Source organism: Aquarana catesbeiana, linkage group LG12 (genome assembly GCF_042186555.1).
Source record: "Aquarana catesbeiana isolate 2022-GZ linkage group LG12, ASM4218655v1, whole genome shotgun sequence".
NCBI lineage: Eukaryota > Metazoa > Chordata > Amphibia > Anura > Ranidae > Aquarana > Aquarana catesbeiana.
Window position 1 is genome coordinate 239029087 of NC_133335.1, and position 19805 is coordinate 239048891.

Consider the following 19805-nt stretch of genomic DNA (forward strand, 5'->3'; position numbering starts at 1 on the left):
TCTTTTTTTTTTTGTAAAATTCAGATTTTTTTCACATGTAAAATGCAGATTTTTCGAATTTTTTCACATATAAAATGATCATTTTTTCACGTGTAAAATGCAGATTTTTAGATTTTTTTTCACATGCAAATGTTTTTGACTTTTTCACATGTAAAATGCAGATACCACCCCAGTCTTCCCTATAAAGACACTGCTGACACCCACATAATAAAGAGTGATGCTGGTCCAGCAGATCTAATGCGGACTACAAGGCTCGGCGTGTCCCCGCCCCGCCCCCGCACGGTGTGTAGAGGCGGCACTAGAACTCCCACCACGCCCCGCCCCCTCGCTCAGACGGGTCTCAGCACCACGTGACTCGCTCTGCGCTCTGACCCGGAAGTAGCAACGTGACGTCAGCGGGAAGATGGCGGCGTCCATGAAGTGAGAGGACAGAAGGGGCGCAGAATGAGAGGTATGGGGGGGGCGCCCTCCTCCGGGTGTTATAGACGGGGGGGGAGGGGACATTGTCACCCGGATAACATCCTGTCACCTTTATTGTGGATAGGACTTCACACAGGAGTCCAGGCTGATAATAAAGAGGCTCTGTCTGTGTGCTCCCCAATAATAGAAGGGGGAGTAGTATCTTCATTCCACACTTCTCTCCTATCCCTGTGCCCCCCCCATGGGGAGATGGTTCCTTCCTGGGTCTGGTAGTGACAAGTGTCAGCAGAAGGAACCATCTCACCCGGGGGGGAGGGGGCAGGAATCCCACACTCCCAACTGATAGCAAAGAGGGATTACACCCCCTGTCAGTTTTTATTGCAGTCTGTGCCCCCCCCATTAGGGACCCCCCCCGCTCTATTCGTCATCCTGACCATTATCATTGAAAGCGAAAGTAAAAGAAAATCCCACATTTTTGTGTTGTCACCAGAACAGGAATAGAGGGGAAATCTCCCAATGGGGGACACCGCAGGATTCCCTCACTTTGGAGATATTTCCTTTCCCTTCCTTTTGTGGCTGTGGTACAGGAAGTGATGGGAAATCTCCCCAATGGGGACACAGATGGCAAAAAAAAACACCTGACAGGGGTTATAATCCTCCCTCACTCCAAAATGGGGAAAACACGTTTTTGCCCAATGTTGTAATTTTACCACTTACAGTCCGCGCTGTAGCCAAATGATGGTTGGCCAGTTCTGGGAGTCTGTCATGTGACGTCCCGACTGCGGTGAGCTTTGATCGGTACGTCCTCCGGAGACTGACGATCACAGATTGAGGAAAAGAGCCGATCACAGCTCATCACCATGTAAACACAAACTGGTTATCGGCATTCCTTTCCTCCCACTGTCAGCATGAGGAGAGCCGACAACCGGCTTGTGTAAAAGGGGCATCTACTCCCATTATCAGTGCCCACCAGTACTCCCTATCAGTGCCCACCAGTACTCCCTATCAGTGTCACCAATCAGTGCCCACCAGTACTCCCAATCAGTGCCCACCAGTGCTGACAATCGGTGCAACCAATCAGTGCCCACCAGTACTCCCTATCAGTGTCACCAATCAGTGCCCACCAGTACTCCCAATCAGTGCCCACCAGTGCTGACAATCGGTGCAACCAATCAGTGCCTACCAGTACTCCCTATCAGTGCCCACCAGTACTCCCTATCAGTGCCCACCAGTACTCCCTATCAGTGCCCACCAGTACTCCCTATCAGTGCCCACCAGTACTCCCTATCAGTGCCCACCAGTACTCCCTATCAGTGCCCACCAGTACTCCCTATCAGTGCCCACCAGTACTCCCAATCAGTGCCCACCAGTACTCCCTATCAGTGCCCACCAGTACTCCCTATCAGTGCCCACCAGTACTCCCTATCAGTGCCCACCAGTACTCCCTATCAGTGCCCACCAGTACTCCCAATCAGTGCCCACCAGTACTCCCTATCAGTGCCCACCAGTACTCCCTATCAGTGCCCACCAGTACTCCCTATCAGTGCCCACCAGTACTCCCTATCAGTGCCCACCAGTACTCCCAATCAGTGCCCACCAGTGCTGACAATCGGTGCAACCAATCAGTGCCCACCAGTACTCCCTATCAGTGTCACCAATCAGTGCCCACCAGTACTCCCAATCAGTGCCCACCAGTGCTGACAATCGGTGCAACCAATCAGTGCCTACCAGTACTCCCTATCAGTGCCCACCAGTACTCCCTATCAGTGCCCACCAGTACTCCCTATCAGTGCCCACCAGTACTCCCTATCAGTGCCCACCAGTACTCCCTATCAGTGCCCACCAGTACTCCCTATCAGTGCCCACCAGTACTCCCAATCAGTGCCCACCAGTACTCCCTATCAGTGCCCACCAGTACTCCCTATCAGTGCCCACCAGTACTCCCTATCAGTGCCCACCAGTACTCCCTATCAGTGCCCACCAGTACTCCCTATCAGTGCCCACCAGTACTCCCAATCAGTGCCCACCAGTACTCCCTATCAGTGCCCACCAGTACTCCCTATCAGTGCCCACCAGTACTCCCTATCAGTGCCCACCAGTACTCCCTATCAGTGCCCACCAGTACTCCCAATCAGTGCCCACCAGTACTCCCTATCAGTGCCCACCAGTGCTGACAATCGGTGCAACCAATCAGTGCCCACCAGTATTCCCTATCAGTGTTCATTTTAAATGCAGCCTCATCAGTGAAGGAGAAAAATTACCTGTTTTCAGAATTTCATAAACAAACCATGAAATATATATATATTCTTCTAAATTTTCAGTATTTTTTTATTTATTTAGCAAAAAATAAAAATAAAACCCCCAGAGGTGATTAAATACCACCAAAATAAAGCTCTGTCTGTGTGAAGAAGATGATAACAATGTCCTATGTGTACAGTGTCACATGACCGCGTAATTGTCATTCAAAGTGGGACAGAGCTGAAAGCTGGCCTGGGGGGGAGGGGAGAGTGCCCGGTATTGAAGGGGTTAAATCAGCTGCCGAAAGTGGCTCAAAACTGAGGTTTTATTATGAATTTATTTAAGAACTGTCGGCAAAACTTCTTCTCATTTTGGATGGAGTAAAGGAGGGTTATAACCCTTGTTAGGTTTTTTTTTTTTTTTGCCATCTGTGTTCCATTGGTGAGATTTCTCTTCCTGTCCCATAATCAGGAAATCCCTCCAAAGTGAAGGAATCCTCGGTGTTCACATCGGAAGATTCCCCCTCCATTCCTGTTCTGGTATCCTCTCATAATTGTGGAATTTTACTTTCACTTTAATGATGCCGGTAATCGGGGTGAATGAAGAGGGTGAATCTCCCTAATGGGGACACCGGGGGGGGTTATTTTTTTTTACTAAGGCTGGAGAGTACAAAAATCAGGGTCACTTCTGCATAGAAACCCGGGTGGATTCGATTTAAATCAAGTCGATTGAAATCGTGATTTAATCCCGGTTCACACCAGTGCGACCTCGTGTGTGATTCGCACCACACCACTGTGCAAATCGCATGCGATGTCTGTGCCATGCGGATTCAGCTGTACAGATAGTATGGCTGAATTCGCATCGCATTCGGAGCAAAGTTGTACTGGACCCTTTGTTTTTTGGTCCGGACCAGAATTTGGATCGCGTGGGTGTTCACAGTCATGGAAAAAAAATGTTTTGCCCACAGTTCTATTTTAAGCCCAAAACTAAAAATATAATGTTTTGCAGCTTAGCGATCATTAGATGTGGCGGCCGCTTTTCTCTTCTTTTTTTAGGCTTTTCCCTTCTGTTTTCACCTGGTGATCTGGCCGGTAACACACGGCAGACGGGCTTGTAGTTCACAATGGACTACGGATGGGTGATCTGTGTAGTCCATTCGCTCTTCCTCCAGCTTTCTAGTGGAAATCTTGTGCTAAGATACGGGTAGAAAGCTGGAGGGGGGGTGTGCAGGAGCCTGACATTACACCTGTGATCAGGTAAGGCGCCTGTAGGGAAAAAAAATAAGAGCCCCTTTTTTTTTTTTCCTGTAAAAATATTCACATTTATTATTTTTTTATAAAAAAGGTGAACTCCTCCTTTAATACGGGGGACCTCCTCTCAATCTTCTTCGGGTGATTTATTCCACCTCATCAGTTTAGCGATGGCTGCAGATGTGATGAACCAGAGAAGTCCTGATCACCTGAGTTGGTGGAAGAAATATGAGATTAGAGTGAAGCCAGAATCAGAGGGGCACACAGGGGAAGCTTCTCTGGGATGCAAATAGCAGACACTTTAGGGGTCGATTTACTAAAACTGGAGAGTGTAAAATCTGGTGCAGCTCTGCATAGAAACCAATCGGCTTCCAGGTTTTATTGTCGAGGCTTAATTGAAGAAGCTGATTGGCTGCCATGCACAGCTGCAGCAGATTCGGAGTCCTTCGGACACAGTTGATCACAGAACACGGTAAAGGGCCAATCACAGCTGATCACATGTAAACAAACTTGCTGGTTATCAACATTCCTCAGCTCATGCACTGTCACAGCATGAGGAGAGGAGAGGCGGTAACCGGCTAGTGTGACAGGGAACATGTACACCGATCATCAGTGCAGCCCCTTCAGTGTCTTCTCATCAGAGGCCCATGAGTGCTGCCTATCGGTGCCCATGAGTGCTGCCTATCAGTGCCCATCGGTGTCTCCTCATCGGTGCCCATCGGTGTCTCCTCATCGGTGCCCATCGGTGTCTCCTCATCGTTTCCCATCAGTGTCTCCTCATCGGTGCCCATATCAGTGTCTCCTCATCGGTGCCCATATCAGTGTCTCCTCATCGGTGCCCATATCAGTGTCTCCTCATCGGTGCCCATATCAGTGTCTCCTCATCGGTGCCCATATCAGTGTCTCCTCATCGGTGCCCATATCAGTGTCTCCTCATCGGTGCCCATATCAGTGTCTCCTCATCGGTGCCCATATCAGTGTCTCCTCATCGGTGCCCATATCAGTGTCTCCTCATCGGTGCCCATATCAGTGTCTCCTCATCGGTGCCCATATCAGTGTCTCCTCATCGGTGACCTTCAGTGTCTCCTCATCGGTGCCCTTCAGTGTCTTCTCATCGGTGCCCATCATTGTCTCCTCATCGGTGCCTATCGGTGTCTCCTCATCGGTGCCCATCGGTGTCTCCTCATCGGTGCCCATATCAGTGTCTCCTCATCGGTGCCCATATCAGTGTCTCCTCATCGGTGCCCATATCAGTGTCTCCTCATCGGTGCCCATCATTGTCTCCTCATCGGTGCCTATCGGTGTCTCCTCATCGGTGCCCATCGGTGTCTCCTCATCGGTGCCCATCGGTGTCTCCTCATCGTTTCCCATCAGTGTCTCCTCATCGGTGCCCATATCAGTGTCTCCTCATCGGTGCCCATATCAGTGTCTCCTCATCGGTGCCCATATCAGTGTCTCCTCATCGGTGCCCATATCAGTGTCTCCTCATCGGTGCCCATATCAGTGTCTCCTCATCGGTGCCCATATCAGTGTCTCCTCATCGGTGCCCATATCAGTGTCTCCTCATCGGTGCCCATATCAGTGTCTCCTCATCGGTGCCCATATCAGTGTCTCCTCATCGGTGACCTTCAGTGTCTCCTCATCGGTGCCCTTCAGTGTCTTCTCATCGGTGCCCATCATTGTCTCCTCATCGGTGCCTATCGGTGTCTCCTCATCGGTGCCCATCGGTGTCTCCTCATCGGTGCCCATATCAGTGTCTCCTCATCGGTGCCCATATCAGTGTCTCCTCATCGGTGCCCATATCAGTGTCTCCTCATCGGTGCCCATCATTGTCTCCTCATCGGTGCCTATCGGTGTCTCCTCATCGGTGCCCATCGGTGTCTCCTCATCGGTGACCTTCAGTGTCTCCTCATCGGTGCCCATATCAGTGTCTCCTCATCGGTGCCCATATCAGTGTCTCCTCATCGGTGCCCATCAGTGTCTCCTCATCAGTGCCCATATCAGTGTCTCCTCATCGGTGCCCATCATTGTCTCCTCATCGGTGCCCATCAGTGTCTCCTCATCGGTGCCCATCAGTGTCTCCTCATCGGTGCCTATCAGTGTCTCCTCATCGGTGCCCATATCAGTGTCTCCTCTTTGGGGGCCCATCAGTACTGCCTCATCAGTTAAGCAGAAAAATCACTTATTTGGAAAATTTTATTACAGAAAATAAGAAAAAGTTTTTTTTTTTGTTTTTCAAACAAAAAATTAAAAAAAAACCAGTGCTGATTAAATACCACCAAATGAAAGCTCAATTGTCATTCATTATGTGACCGCTCTGAAAGCTGAGAATTTGGCGTGGGCAGGAAGAGGGTGAAAGTGGCCGTTATTGAAGGGGTTAAAAGTTTAAAACGAATGACAGGTTCTCTTTAAAGACACGGCTCAAGTGTTTATACATTTCTACTTTTCACATTCCACGCCGCGCACAATCGGTGAGAGAAAAGCGGGCCCGGCCCAATAAAACTCCGCTTGTGTTTTTTTAAAATTTTTTTTATTAGCGCTCAGCATGTAAAGCCGCCAAGACGGCACAAAGATGGAAACTCTTAGAAATCGGGACTTGTGTTCGCTCAGCTCAGGAAAACTAAACAACCCCGTGGGTAATCTGCACTGGCCATAAAACTGCTTATATACTTTTCTTCTTCTTCTTTTAAAAGTGCTGGAAATATTCTATGCGGGATTATACTTACCACCGCCTTAAATCCACACTTTATGGACCCGCCGCTTTACCAGCTCCGCTGCTCTTTTATGGTGTGACAGCTGCCCCATTAAACCTTCCTATTTTTTTTTTTTTTTTCCTCCCTTGTAAGTGTAAACGTGTAACTTGAATGGCGGCAAGTTGTAGGTTTATAAAATAATAAAAAAATAATAATTTTAGTTTTTGTTTGGCTGTTTCTGATCCGGTGTTCTGTCTCTGTGGAGGTGCCAGAATACTACTTCTATGGAGCAGATGTTTGAACCGCCACCTACTGGCCAGAGGGAGCAAAGACAGTTTCTGCTCATGTCTGGCGGGAAGGGGGAAGCCTTTGCGCCTGACTTGCCAAGTTTTTTTTTTGGCTGTGACTTTGCATTCATGTCTGTGTGTTCTTACACTCTCGGCATGGATTTACGGTGGGGCAACAGGGTGACACCAGAGTGACCGACCTTCTGTAAAAATAAAAATATGGCTGCGGGGCAACCTTGGAACTGCGTTTGTGCAGGGCTCAGACAGACTCAGACTGGGCTCAGACATGATCGGCGATTTTTGGCCGGTCGGGGGGGCACATGTGCAGTGAGTCAGCGATGTCATGGCGCTGCCTGGCGCCATGTTTGAATGAATTGGCACGCCTCCTGAGTCCCGAACAGGAGACTGGATCTTGGCCCGCCATCCCACCACCATGCCACTGTCAGCAGCACGGACATGGAGTCCCGGAGACTAGAGCTCGGCCCTGCACCATCCATGGCTGCTGGAGGCTCCCACCACACCGCTGTGAGCACGGCCACAAAATTCCAAAGCCGACTGGGCTCAGACATACTCGGCTGTTTTTGGCCGGGCGGGTTCATGAGCAGTGAGTCAGTGACGTCATGGCGCTGCCTGGCGCCATGTTTGAATGATCCTGGCCTGCCATCCAACTATCATGGGACTGTGAGCAGCACGGACATGGAGTCCTGGAGACTGGACCCCTGCTCTACACCATCCATTCATGGCTGCTGGAATCTCCCACCAACACCACTGTGATCACGGCCACACAGTTCCAAAGCTGACTGGGCTCAGACATGCTCTGCTATTTTTGGCCAGGCGGGTTCCTGCGTAGTGAGTCAGTGGTGTCATGGCGCTGCCTGGCGCCATGTTTTACTGAATGGTAGTGGGCATGCCTCCCGAGTGCAGACCAGGAGACTGGACTTCGGCCCGCCATCTCACCCACCATGCCACTGTGAGCAGCACGGACATAAAGTTCCGAAGACTGGACCCCCGTCCTGCACCATCCATCCATGGCTGCTGAAGACTCCCACCAACACCACTGTGCGCACGGCCACACAGTACCAAAGCTGACTGGGCTTAGATGTGCTCAGCTTTTTTTCGGCCGGTCGGGCGCATGTTTGGTGAGTGACGTCATGGCGCTGCCTAGCGCCATGTTTGAATGAATGGCAGCACAGCAGTAGGCATGCCTCTCAAGTCCCGACCAGGAGACTGGATCCCAGCCCCCCCATCCCACTACCATGTGAGCAGCACAGACATGGAGTCCCAGAGACCGGACCCCTGCACCTTCACTCCAAGGCTGCTGGAAACTCCCACGCCACTGTGAGTAAGGCTGTGGCCACAATCTCGGACCATCTCTTGTATCCTCTCAGCAGTCTGACCAATTCTTGTATCACGTCGGCGGGGGGGTTGACACCATGCTTTACGGCATCGGGTGACACCAACACTAATGACGTCACTGGTATGGGCTATTTACGATAATACTTGGCAGTCTGTGGGAGACTTTGTAGAGATCATAATTGTATGTGAGTTGGGACTAGGTGTGATTTCATACACACTGTTCATTCTGTGCTTGTTTCTCTTACGGATACATTAAGCCTTGTATAACACTATAAAGCGCATGTGAATTGCACAGAAACTACACTGCAATCCTATGCATTTCACATGTGATTCAGTGCAGTGCAATTTGAGCCCTTTCATTGTGACATTCCTGGGTGCCTATTGGACGGTAGCCCTGGGTGCATGTGACCCAAGCATTTCCGGTGAGCTTTTCCAACGTCGCCCTTCTCTATATACTACTCTGTATCAATAATTATTGAAGTCCTAGCGCTTCTTGGATGCAAATAGACTGCCTTACCGAAACAAGCCGGACAGGTTTGTACACATACCGCCGCAAAAATGATCTCTCTGTTGCATTTGGCAGTAACATCCATATAAGTGAATAGGGACTCATCGCAACTGCTTGCAGTGCCCATGGTTGGAGCTAAGTGGTGCATCATTCACGGTTAAAACAGGCAACGAGGAGGGGACATAACGCCTCCTCACCACCTGTCAAAATCCCTGAAAAGTTATCCACCTCAGAGCGCTTTTCAGAGGGCAAGTACCAGGGAGGATTTGATTTAAATCAAGTCGATTTAAATCCTAATTTTTAAAGAGCAACTGTCATCTCTGACCCGCTGTTGGCTCCTCCTCTGACCCGCTGTTGGCTCCTCCTCTGACCCGCTGTTGGCTCCTCCTCTGACCCGCTGTTGGCTCCTCCTCTGACCCGCTTTTGGCTCCTCCTCTGACCCGCTTTTGGCTCCTCCTCTGACCCGTTTTTGGCTCCTCCTCTGACCCGCGGTTGGCACCTCTTCTGACCTGCTTTTGGCCCCTCCTCTGACCTGCTTTTGGCCCCTCCTCTGACCTGCTTTTGGCCCCTCCTCTGACCCGCTGTTGGCTCCTCCTCTGACCCGCTGTTGGCCGCTCCTCTGACCCGCTGTTGGCTCCTCCTCTGACCCGCTGTTGGCTCCTACTCTGACCCGCTGTTGGCCCCTCCTCTGACCCGCTTTCGGCCCCTCCTCTGACCCGCTTTCGGCCCCTCCTCTGACCCGCTTTCGGCCCCTCCTCTGACCCGCTTTCGGCCCCTCCTCTGACCCGCTTTCGGCCCCTCCTCTGACCCGCTTTCGACCCCTCCTCTGACCCGCTTTCGGCCTTTCCTCTGACCCGCTTTCGGCCCTTCCTCTGACCCGCTTTCGGCCCCTCCTCTGACCCGCTTTCGGCCCCTCCTCTGACCCGCTTTCGGCCCCTCCTCTGACCCGCTTTCGGCCCCTCCTCTGACCCGCTTTCGGCCCCTCCTCTGACCCGCTTTCGGCCCCTCCTCTGACCCGCTTTCGGCCCCTCCTCTGACCCGCTTTCGGCCCCTCCTCTGACCCGCTTTCGGCCCCTCCTCTGACCCGCTTTCGACCCCTCCTCTGACCCGCTTTCGACCCCTCCTCTGACCCGCTTTCGGCCCCTCCTCTGACCTGCTGTTGGCTCCTCCTCTGACCCGCTGTTTGACTCACTGACAGTCCCATTCACTTTAATGGGACGGCTGGTGATGCGCTGCTAAGATGGATCTGAAATGACAGGTGCTCTTTAAATGTAAGGACTTATTCTTGCTGGTAGATATAATCTTTAATATTTGCAAACAAAATGAAGGTTTCCTGTTTAGAATAATAAGCCGTCAGGTTAGTAAAAGAGCGATATCAGAACCGATTCAATCATACAGTTTGTTGTGTACATAGATTTGCAAAACAATGGGATAAAGGAATATTCCTGAACTTTGTTTTATCTCATGGTTACTGTGACATTGTGTAAATGCATCAATGCAGTGCATGTTATCTCAGCTTGCAGAGCTTGGATTCATTGAATGAGTTTACCAAAAGTGTAAATATTACAGAATAAACAGCCTCATGCTACATAACTGAGCTCCATTTCATGCTGAATAAACTAAATTATTAATGTATCTTCAATAGAAAACTATCTTTGCATAGATTTTTACTCCAAAAGCATTTTATTAAAATAAATTCAATAAAAATCGAAAAAATTGATATAAATCAAAAAAATCAGTTTAAAAAAAAAAAAAAAATCATTGATTTATATCCCCCCTGGCAAGTACTGCTGCATGGGTAAACCTGAATCCGATCGTTCCAGTGACGAGCACGAGCCCAGCAGCTCCGGCCGCTGTCCCTGTCCTCATTGGATAGATTGATAGCCGTTGGCTCCCGCTGCCGTCAATCGAATCCAGTGACACGAGAGCGGGGGTGGGGCCCAGTCCTGCTTTCTGTGTCAATAGACGCAGCAGCGGGACTCGTGAGTGTTCCCACATGGGTATCCCCCCCCCCCCCCGTGGAAAGCGGCTCTCCGTGGGGGGCAGCCGATGAAGAGGAGGGGCCAGGAGCGCCACCGGGGGACCCCAGAAGAGGAGGATCGGGGGCTGCTCTGGGCAAAACCCTTACACAGAGGAGGTAAGTATAACATGTTTGTTATTAAAAAAAAAACAAAAAACGAACCTATCTAATCTGCTTTCATTGAGTGAAATGAGTTGTTGAGCTCGGTGGAGCACGTCGCAGTCTTTGCAGCGGCCCGCCACACTCATAAAACCCCCATTTACCAGAAGACTTTACGTTTTGATAAACATTTTGAGATGTTCTCGTAATTTTAATTTAAGATCTGCGCTCGGCGTGTGTCAGTTTACCTAATGACCACGATACACGGCATTCATCTTTTCCACTGAGGTAACTCGCACACTCCGTAAAATCTTAGCGACCTCCATATTTTTGTAGCAGCGATCTCATTTCCTCGCCGCTCCGCATTAACGAGCGCTCCAGAGGCCGCTGGGGGGGGGGTTCGCATGCTACGTTTTCAGGAGGACGCGGGGAACTGGAAAATATCACAGCCTGTGTTTTGCTTAACACCAGGCTAATGATCTTTGTGAAAAATGCCCACTTCATGTTTTTTTATACCAAGTATGGTTTGGTCTGCGATACGAGATGCAGAGAGAGGAGATGGGAATGAACTGGTAACCCCCGATTTGTGGTTACAGATCCTTCTCCCATGAAAGTGCTGGAGAGGAAATGGCCTTCTTTTTTTCTACTTTTGTAACAGAAAATATTTACATTTTTTTGAATTTATTTAAAGCCCATTTCTGGGATTAAATTACCCCCCCCCCCCGCCACCCCTCTCGGCCCCCCCCTCCGCCACCCCTTTCATTTACCTTAAAGTGATTCTAAAGGCATAAGGTTTTTTTTTTAACCTTAATATTTTAATGCCCAGAAGGATTTGCCCCTTTAACCAGGCCATTTTTTGCCCCCCACAAATAGAGATTTATTTTGGTGGTATTTGATCACCTCTGCAGTTTTTATTTTTTGTGCTATGAACAAAATAAGCAAAATCAATGCTGACAGGGGTTACAACTTTAGTTTTGCCCATAGTTTTACTTTGTGCACTGAAAGTTGCCCGGAGATGCTGGAGAAATGCCGATCAATTGTGCTCAGCCTGCACACTAAACAATGTTTTGTATTAAAACTGCATGTTATCATAAAGTGGAAGAGAGTCTGTGCTGTGGGGGGGGGGAGGGAAGAGTCTGTGCTGCGGAGGGGGGGAGGGAAGAGTCTGTGCTGCGGTGGGGGGGAGAGTCTGTGCTGCGGAGGTGGGGGAAAAGAGCCTGTGCTGCGGTGGGGGGAAGAAGAGTCTGTGCTGCAGGGGGGGAAGAGTCTGTGCTGCGGTGGGGGGGAAGAAGAGTCTGTGCTGCGGTGGGGGGGGAAGAAGAGTCTGTGCTGCGGAGGGGAAGAAGAGTCTGTGCTGCGGTGGGGGGGAAGAGTCTGTGCTGCGGGGGGGAAGAATCTGTGCTGCGGTGGGGGGGGGAGAGTCTGTGCTGCGGAGGGGGGGGAAGAGTCTGTGCTGCGGAGGGGGGGAAGAGTCTGTGCTGCGGAGGGGGGGAAGAGTCTGTGCTGCGGAGGGGGGGAAGAGTCTGTGCTGCGGAGGGGGGGAAGAGTCTGTGCTGCGGAGGGGGGGAAGAGTCTGTGCTGCGGAGGGGGGGGAGAGTCTGTGCTGCGGAGGGGGGGGAGAGTCTGTGCTGCGGAGGGGGGGGGGGAGTCTGTGCTGCGGAGGGGGGGAAGAGTCTGTGCTGCGGAGGGGGGGAAGAGTCTGTGCTGCGGTGGGGAAGAAGAGTCTGAGCTGCGGTGGGGAAGAAGAGTCTGTGCTGCGGTGGGGGGGGGGAGAAGAGTCTGTGCTGCGGTGGGGAAGAAGAGTCTGTGCTGCGGAGGGGAGGGAAGAAGAGTCTGTGCTGCGGTGGGGGGGGGGGGGAGAAGAGTCTGTGCTGCGGTGGGGGGGGGGGGAGAAGAGTCTGTGCTGCGGAGGGGAAGAAGAGTCTGTGCTGTGGTGGGGAGGGAAGAAGAGTCTGTGCTGCGGTGGGGGGGGGGGAGAAGAGTCTGTGCTGCGGAGGGGAAGAAGAGTCTGTGCTGCGGTGGGGGGAAGAGTCTGTGCTGCGGTGGGGGGGAAGAGTCTGTGCTGCGGTGGGGGGGAAGAGTCTGTGCTGCGGAGGGGGGGAAGAGTCTGTGCTGCGGTGGGGGGGAAGAGTCTGTGCTGCGGAGGGGGGGGGAGTCTGTGCTGCGGAGGGGGGGAAGAGTCTGTGCTGCGGAGGGGAAGAAGAGTCTGTGCTGTGGTGGGGAGGGAAGAAGAGTCTGTGCTGCGGTGGGGGGGGGAGAAGAGTCTGTGCTGCGGAGGGGAAGAAGAGTCTGTGCTGCGGAGGGGGGGAAGAGTCTGTGCTGCGGAGGGGGGGAAGAGTCTGTGCTGCGGAGGGGGGGAAGAGTCTGTGCTGCGGTGGTGGGGAAGAAGAGTCTGTGCTGCGGTGGTGGGGAAGAAGAGTCTGTGCTGCGGTGGTGGGGAAGAAGAGTCTGTGCTGCGGTGGGGGAGGAAGAAGAGTCTGTGCTGCGGTGGGGGGGGGAAGAAGAGTCTGTGCTGCGGTGGGGGGAAGAGTCTGTGCTGCGGTGGGGGGAAGAGTCTGTGCTGCGGTGGGGGGGGAAGAACAGTCTGTGCTGCGGTGGGGGGAAGAGTCTGTGCTGCGGTGGGGGGAAGAAGAGTCTGTGCTGCGGTGGGGGGAAGAAGAGTCTGTGCTGCGGTGGTGGGGAAGAAGAGTCTGTGCTGCGGTGGTGGGGAAGAAGAGTCTGTGCTGCGGTGGTGGGGAAGAAGAGTCTGTGCTGCGGTGGTGGGGAAGAAGAGTCTGTGCTGCGGTGGTGGGGAAGAAGAGTCTGTGCTGCGGAGGGGAAGAAGAGTCTGTGCTGCGGTGGGGGGGAAGAGTCTGTGCTGCGGTGGGGGGGAAGAGTCTGTGCTGCGGAGGGGGGGAAGAAGAGTCTGTGCTGTGGTGGGGGGGGGGGGTAGAAGAGTCTGTGCTGCGGTGCATTTTATTAAAATAAATTCAATAAAAATCGAAAAAATCAATATAAATCAAAAAAATCAGTTTAAAAAAAAAAAAAAAAATCATTGATTTATATCCCCCCTGGCAAGTACTGCTGCATGGGTAAACCTGAATCCGATTGTTCCAGTGACGAGCACGAGCCCAGCAGCTACGGCCGCTGTCCCTGTCCTCATTGGATAGATTGATAGCCGTTGGCTCCCGCTGCCGTCAATCGAATCCAGTGACACGAGAGCGGGGGTGGGGCCCAGTCCTGCTTTCTGTGTCAATAGACGCAGCAGCGGGACTCGTGAGTGTTCCCACATGGGTGCCCCCCCCCCGTGGAAAGCGGCTCTCCGTGGGGGGGTAGCCGATGAAGAGGAGGGGCCAGGAGCGCCGCCGGGGGACCCCAGAAGAGGAAGAGGGAAAGAAGAGACTGTACTGCGGTGGGGGGGAAGAGTCTGTGCTGCGGTGGGGGGGGGGAGTCTGTGCTGCGGTGGGGGGGAAGAGTCTGTGCTGCGAAGAGTCTGTGCTGCGGTGGTGGGGAAGAAGAGTCTGTGCTGCGGTGGTGGGGAAGAAGAGTCTGTGCTGCGGTGGTGGGGAAGAAGAGTCTGTGCTGCGGTGGTGGGGAAGAAGAGTCTGTGCTGCGGAGGGGAAGAAGAGTCTGTGCTGCGGTGGGGGGGAAGAGTCTGTGCTGCGGAGGGGGGGAAGAAGAGTCTGTGCTGTGGTGGGGGGGGGAAGAAGAGTCTGTGCTGTGGTAGGGGGGAAGAAGAGTCTGTGCTGCGGTGGGGGGAAGAAGAGTCTGTGCTGCGGTGGGGGGGAAGAAGAGTCTGTGCTGCGGTGGGGGGGGAAGAAGAGTCTGTGCTGCGGTGGGGGGGAAGAAGAGTCTGTGCTGCGGTGGGGGGGAAGAAGAGTCTGTGCTGCGGTGGGGGGGAAGAGTCTGTGCTGCGGGGGGGAAGAGTCTGTGCTGCGGTGGGGGGGAAGAAGAGTCTGTGCTGCGGTGGGGGGGAAGAAGAGTCTGTGCTGCGGGGGGGGGGGGGGAGAAGAGTCTGTGCTGCGGGGGGGGGAAGAAGAGTCTGTGCTGCGGTGGGGGGGAAGAGTCTGTGCTGCGGTGGGGGGGAAGAAGAGTCTGTGCTGCGGTGGGGGGGAAGAAGAGTCTGTGCTGCGGTGGGGGAGGAAGAAGAGTCTGTGCTGCGGTGAGGGGGGGGAAGAAGAGTCTGTGCTGCGGTGGGGGGAAGAGTCTGTGCTGCGGTGGGGGGAAGAGTCTGTGCTGCGGTGGGGGGGGAAGAACAGTCTGTGCTGCGGTGGGGGGAAGAGTCTGTGCTGCGGTGGGGGGAAGAAGAGTCTGTGCTGCGGTGGGGGGAAGAAGAGTCTGTGCTGCGGTGGTGGGGAAGAAGAGTCTGTGCTGCGGTGGTGGGGAAGAAGAGTCTGTGCTGCGGTGGTGGGGAAGAAGAGTCTGTGCTGCGGTGGGGGGGAGAAGAGTCTGTGCTGCGGTGGGGGGGAGAAGAGTCTGTGCTGCGGAGGGGAAGAAGAGTCTGTGCTGCGGTGGGGGGGAAGAGTCTGTGCTGCGGTGGGGGGGAAGAGTCTGTGCTGCGGAGGGGGGAAGAAGAGTCTGTGCTGTGGTGGGGGGAGAAGAAGAGTCTGTGCTGCGGTGCATTTTATTAAAATAAATTCAATAAAAATCGAAAAAATCGATATAAATCAAAAAAATCAGTTTAAAAAAAAAAAAAAAAATCATTGATTTATATCCCCCCTGGCAAGTACTGCTGCATGGGTAAACCTGAATCCGATTGTTCCAGTGACGAGCACGAGCCCAGCAGCTACGGCCGCTGTCCCTGTCCTCATTGGATAGATTGATAGCTGTTGGCTCCCGCTGCCGTCAATCGAATCCAGTGACACGAGAGCGGGGGTGGGGCTCAGTCCTGCTTTCTGTGTCAATAGACGCAGCAGCGGGACTCGTGAGTGTTCCCACATGGGTGCCCCCCCCCCCCCGTGGAAAGCGGCTCTCCATGGGGGGGTAGCCGATGAAGAGGAGGGGCCAGGAGCGCCGCCGGGGGACCCCAGAAGAGGAAGAGGGAAAGAAGAGACTGCTGCGGTGGGGGGGAAGAGTCTGTGCTGCGGTGGGGGGGGAGAGTCTGTGCTGCGGTGGGGGGGAAGAGTCTGTGCTGCGGTGGGGGGGAAGAGTCTGTGCTGCGGTGGGGGGGAGAGTCTGTGCTGCGGTGGGGGGGGAGAGTCTGTGCTGCGGTGGGGGGGAAGAGTCTGTGCTGCGAAGAGTCTGTGCTGCGGTGGTGGGGAAGAAGAGTCTGTGCTGCGGTGGTGGGGAAGAAGAGTCTGTGCTGCGGTGGTGGGGAAGAAGAGTCTGTGCTGCGGTGGGGGGGAAGAGTCTGTGCTGCGGAGGGGGGGAAGAAGAGTCTGTGCTGTGGTGGGGGGGGGAAGAAGAGTCTGTGCTGTGGTAGGGGGGAAGAAGAGTCTATGCTGCGGAGGGGAAGAAGAGTCTGTGCTGCGGTGGGGGGGAAGAAGAGTCTGTGCTGTGGTGGGGGGGGGGAAGAAGAGTCTGTGCTGTGGTAGGGGGGAAGAAGAGTCTATGCTGCGGAGGGGAAGAAGAGTCTGTGCTGCGGTGGGGGGGAAGAAGAGTCTGTGCTGCGGTGGGGGGGGAAGAAGAGTCTGTGCTGCGGTGGGGGGGAAGAAGAGTCTGTGCTGCGGTGGGGGGGAAGAAGAGTCTGTGCTGCGGTGGGGGGGAAGAAGAGTCTGTGCTGCGGTGGGGGGAAGAAGAGTCTGTGCTGCGGTGGGGGGGGAAGAAGAGTCTGTGCTGCGGTGGGGGGGGAAGAAGAGTCTGTGCTGCGGTGGGGGGGGAAGAAGAGTCTGTGCTGCGGTGGGGGGGAAGAAGAGTCTGTGCTGCGGTGGGGGGGAAGAAGAGTCTGTGCTGCGGTGGGGGGGAAGAAGAGTCTGTGCTGCGGTGGGGGGAAGAAGAGTCTGTGCTGCGGTGGGGGGGGGAAGAAGAGTCTGTGCTGCGGGGGGGGGGAAGAAGAGTCTGTGCTGCGGTGGGGGGGAAGAGTCTGTGCTGCGGTGGGGGGGAAGAAGAGTCTGTGCTGCGGTGGGGGGAAGAGTCTGTGCTGCGGTGGGGGGGGAAGAGTCTGTGCTGCGGTGGGGGGAAGAGTCTGAGCTGTGGTGGGGGGGGGGGAAGAAGAGTCTGTGCTGCGGTGGGGGGGAAGAAGAGTCTGTGCTGCGGTGGGGGGAAGAAGAGTCTGTGCTGCGGTGGGGGGAAGAAGAGTCTGTGCTGCGGTGGGGGGGAAGAAGAGTCTGTGCTGCGGTGGGGGGGAAGAAGAGTCTGTGCTGCGGTGGGGGGGAAGAAGAGTCTGTGCTGCGGTGGGGGGGAAGAAGAGTCTGTGCTGCGGTGGGGGGGGAAGAAGAGTCTGTGCTGCGGTGGGGGGGAAGAAGAGTCTGTGCTGCGGTGGGGGGGAAGAAGAGTCTGTGCTGCGGTGGGGGGGGAAGAGTCTGTGCTGCGGTGGGGGGAAGAGTCTGTGCTGCGGTAGGGGGAAGAGTCTGAGCTGTGGTGGGTGGGGAAGAAGAGTCTGTGCTGCGGTGGGGGGAAGAAGAGTCTGTGCTGCGGTGGGGGGAAGAAGAGTCTGTGCTGCGGTGGGGGGGAAGAAGAGTCTGTGCTGCGGTGGGGGGAAGAAGAGTCTGTGCTGCGGTGGGGGGAAGAAGAGTCTGTGCTGCGGTGGGGGGGAGAAGAGTCTTTGCTGCGGTGGGGGGAGAAGAGTCTTTGCTGCGGTGGGGGGGAGAAGAGTCTGTGCTGCGGTGGGGGGAAGAAGAGTCTGTGCTGCGGTGGGGGGGAGAAGAGTCTTTGCTGCGGTGGGGGGAGAAGAGTCTTTGCTGCGGTGGGGGGGAGAAGAGTCTGTGCTGCGGTGGGGGGAAGAGTCTGAGCTGTGGGGGGGGAGCCTGTGTTATGGATATTCAAGGGAGATTGCTTGCTTCATCCCCTGAGAATGCATGTCGCGGTTATTTCGGAAGATGACGGGGTGGGGCTACAGACAGAAGACTGTTGTCTTATAACCACCCAGATGAGGAGAACGAATGAGAATGTGTATAAACGTTTAATCCGCATCATGAAGAGTGCAAAATCTAGTGCAGCTCTGCATAGAAACCAGCTTCCAGGTTTTTTTTTTGTCAAAGCTTAATTAAACAAGCTGAAGTCAGAAGTTGATTGGCCGCTATGCACAGCTGCACCAGATTTTGCACTCTCCAGTTTTAGTAAATCTCCCCCCATTGTGTCCACCTGTTGGGTATTCTCCGTTCTGCCCGTTTGTAGGCTCCTTGTCTCACAGAACAAGAGAGAGGTTGCTTAGGTGACCTATGTGACAAGAGGGTATAGCTCCACCCAAAGCCCAGTAAAAAAATAAAAAAACCTGCTGGTTCTAGCTGCCTTTGTTTGCACACATAACAAGTAGATGTTCACCTTCACTGAATGACATTTACAGTGGCTTGCGAAAGTATTCGGCCCCCTTGAACTTTTCAACCTTTTGCCACATTTCAGGCTTCAAACAAAGATATCAAATTTTAATTTTTTGTGAAGAATCACCAACAAGTGGGACACAATTGTGAAGTGGAACGAAATCTATTGGATATTTTAAACTTTTTTAGCAATTAAAAAACTGAAAAGTGGTGCGTGCAAAATTATTCGGCCCCTTTTACTTTCAGTGCAGAAAACTCACTCCAGAAGTTCAGTGAGGATCTCTGAATGATCCAATGTTGTCCTAAATGACTGATGGTGATAAATAGAATCCACCTGTGTGTAATCAAGTCTCTGTATAAATGCACCTGCTCTGTGATAGTCTCAGGGCTCAGAGAGCATCATGAAGACCAAGGAACACACCAGGCAGGTCCGTAATACTGTTGTGGAGAAGTTTAAAGCCGGATTTGGATACAAAAAGATTTCCCAAGGTTTAAACATCCCAAGGAGCACTGTGCAAGCGATCATTTTGAAATAGAAGGAGTATCAGACCACTGCAAATCTACCAAGACCTGGCTGTCCCTCTAAACTTTCAGCTCAGACAAGGAGAAGACTGATCAGAGATGCAGCCAAGAGGCCCATGATCACTCTGGATGAACTGCAGAGAACTACAGCTGAGGTGGGAGAGTCTGTCCATAGGACAACAATCAGTAGTACACTGCACAAATCTGCCCTTTATGGAAGAGTGGCAAAGAGTTCTCAAAGATATCCATAAAAAGTCTCGTCTAAAGTTTGCCACAAGCCACCTGGGAGACACACCAAACATGTGGAAGAAGGTGTTCTGGTCCGATGAAACCAAAATCTAACTTTTTGGCCACAATGCAAAACGATATGTTTGGCGTAAAAGCGACACAGCTCATCACACTCAACACACCATCCCCACTGTCAAACATTCGGTGGCAGCATCATGGTTTGGGCCTGCTTTTCTTCAGCAGGGACAGGGAAGATGGTTAAAATTGAGGGGAAGATGGATGCAGCCAAATACAGGACCATTCCGGATGAAAACCTGTTGGAGTCTGCAAAAGACCTGAAACTGGGACGGAGATTTATCTTCCAACAAGACAATGATCCCAAACATACAGCAAAATCTACAAAGGAATGGTTCACAAATAAACGTATCCAGGTGTTAGAATGGCCAAGTCAAAGTCCAGACCTGAATCCAATCGAGAATCTGTGGAAAGAGCTGAAAACTGCTGTTCACAAACACTCTCCATCCAACCTCACTGAGCTCGAGCTGTTTTGCAAGGAAGAATGGGCAAGAATTTCAGTCTCTCGATGTGCAAAAACTGATAGAGACATACCCCAAGCGACTTGCAGCTGTAATCGCAGCAAAAAGGGGGCTCTACAAAGTATTAACGCAAGGGGGCGAATAATTTTGCACGCCCCACTTTTCATTTTTTTATTAGTTAAAAAAGTTTCAAAAATCCAAAAGATTTCGTTCCACTTCACAATTGTGTCCCACTTGTTGGTGATTCTTCA

General features: G+C 52.9%; 1 protein-coding gene across 1 annotated transcript in view; it reads left to right on the forward strand.

Annotated features, from left to right (window-relative positions):
- Positions 1 to 327: 327 nt before the first annotated feature.
- The window catches only part of COX10 (cytochrome c oxidase assembly factor heme A:farnesyltransferase COX10), a 161115-nt gene continuing 141637 nt past the window's right edge, over positions 328 to 19805 (forward strand). The window contains 1 exon segment of the mRNA XM_073606964.1: positions 328 to 451. Within this exon segment, the coding sequence (XP_073463065.1) occupies positions 445 to 451 (7 nt within the window). The 5' untranslated portion in view covers positions 328 to 444.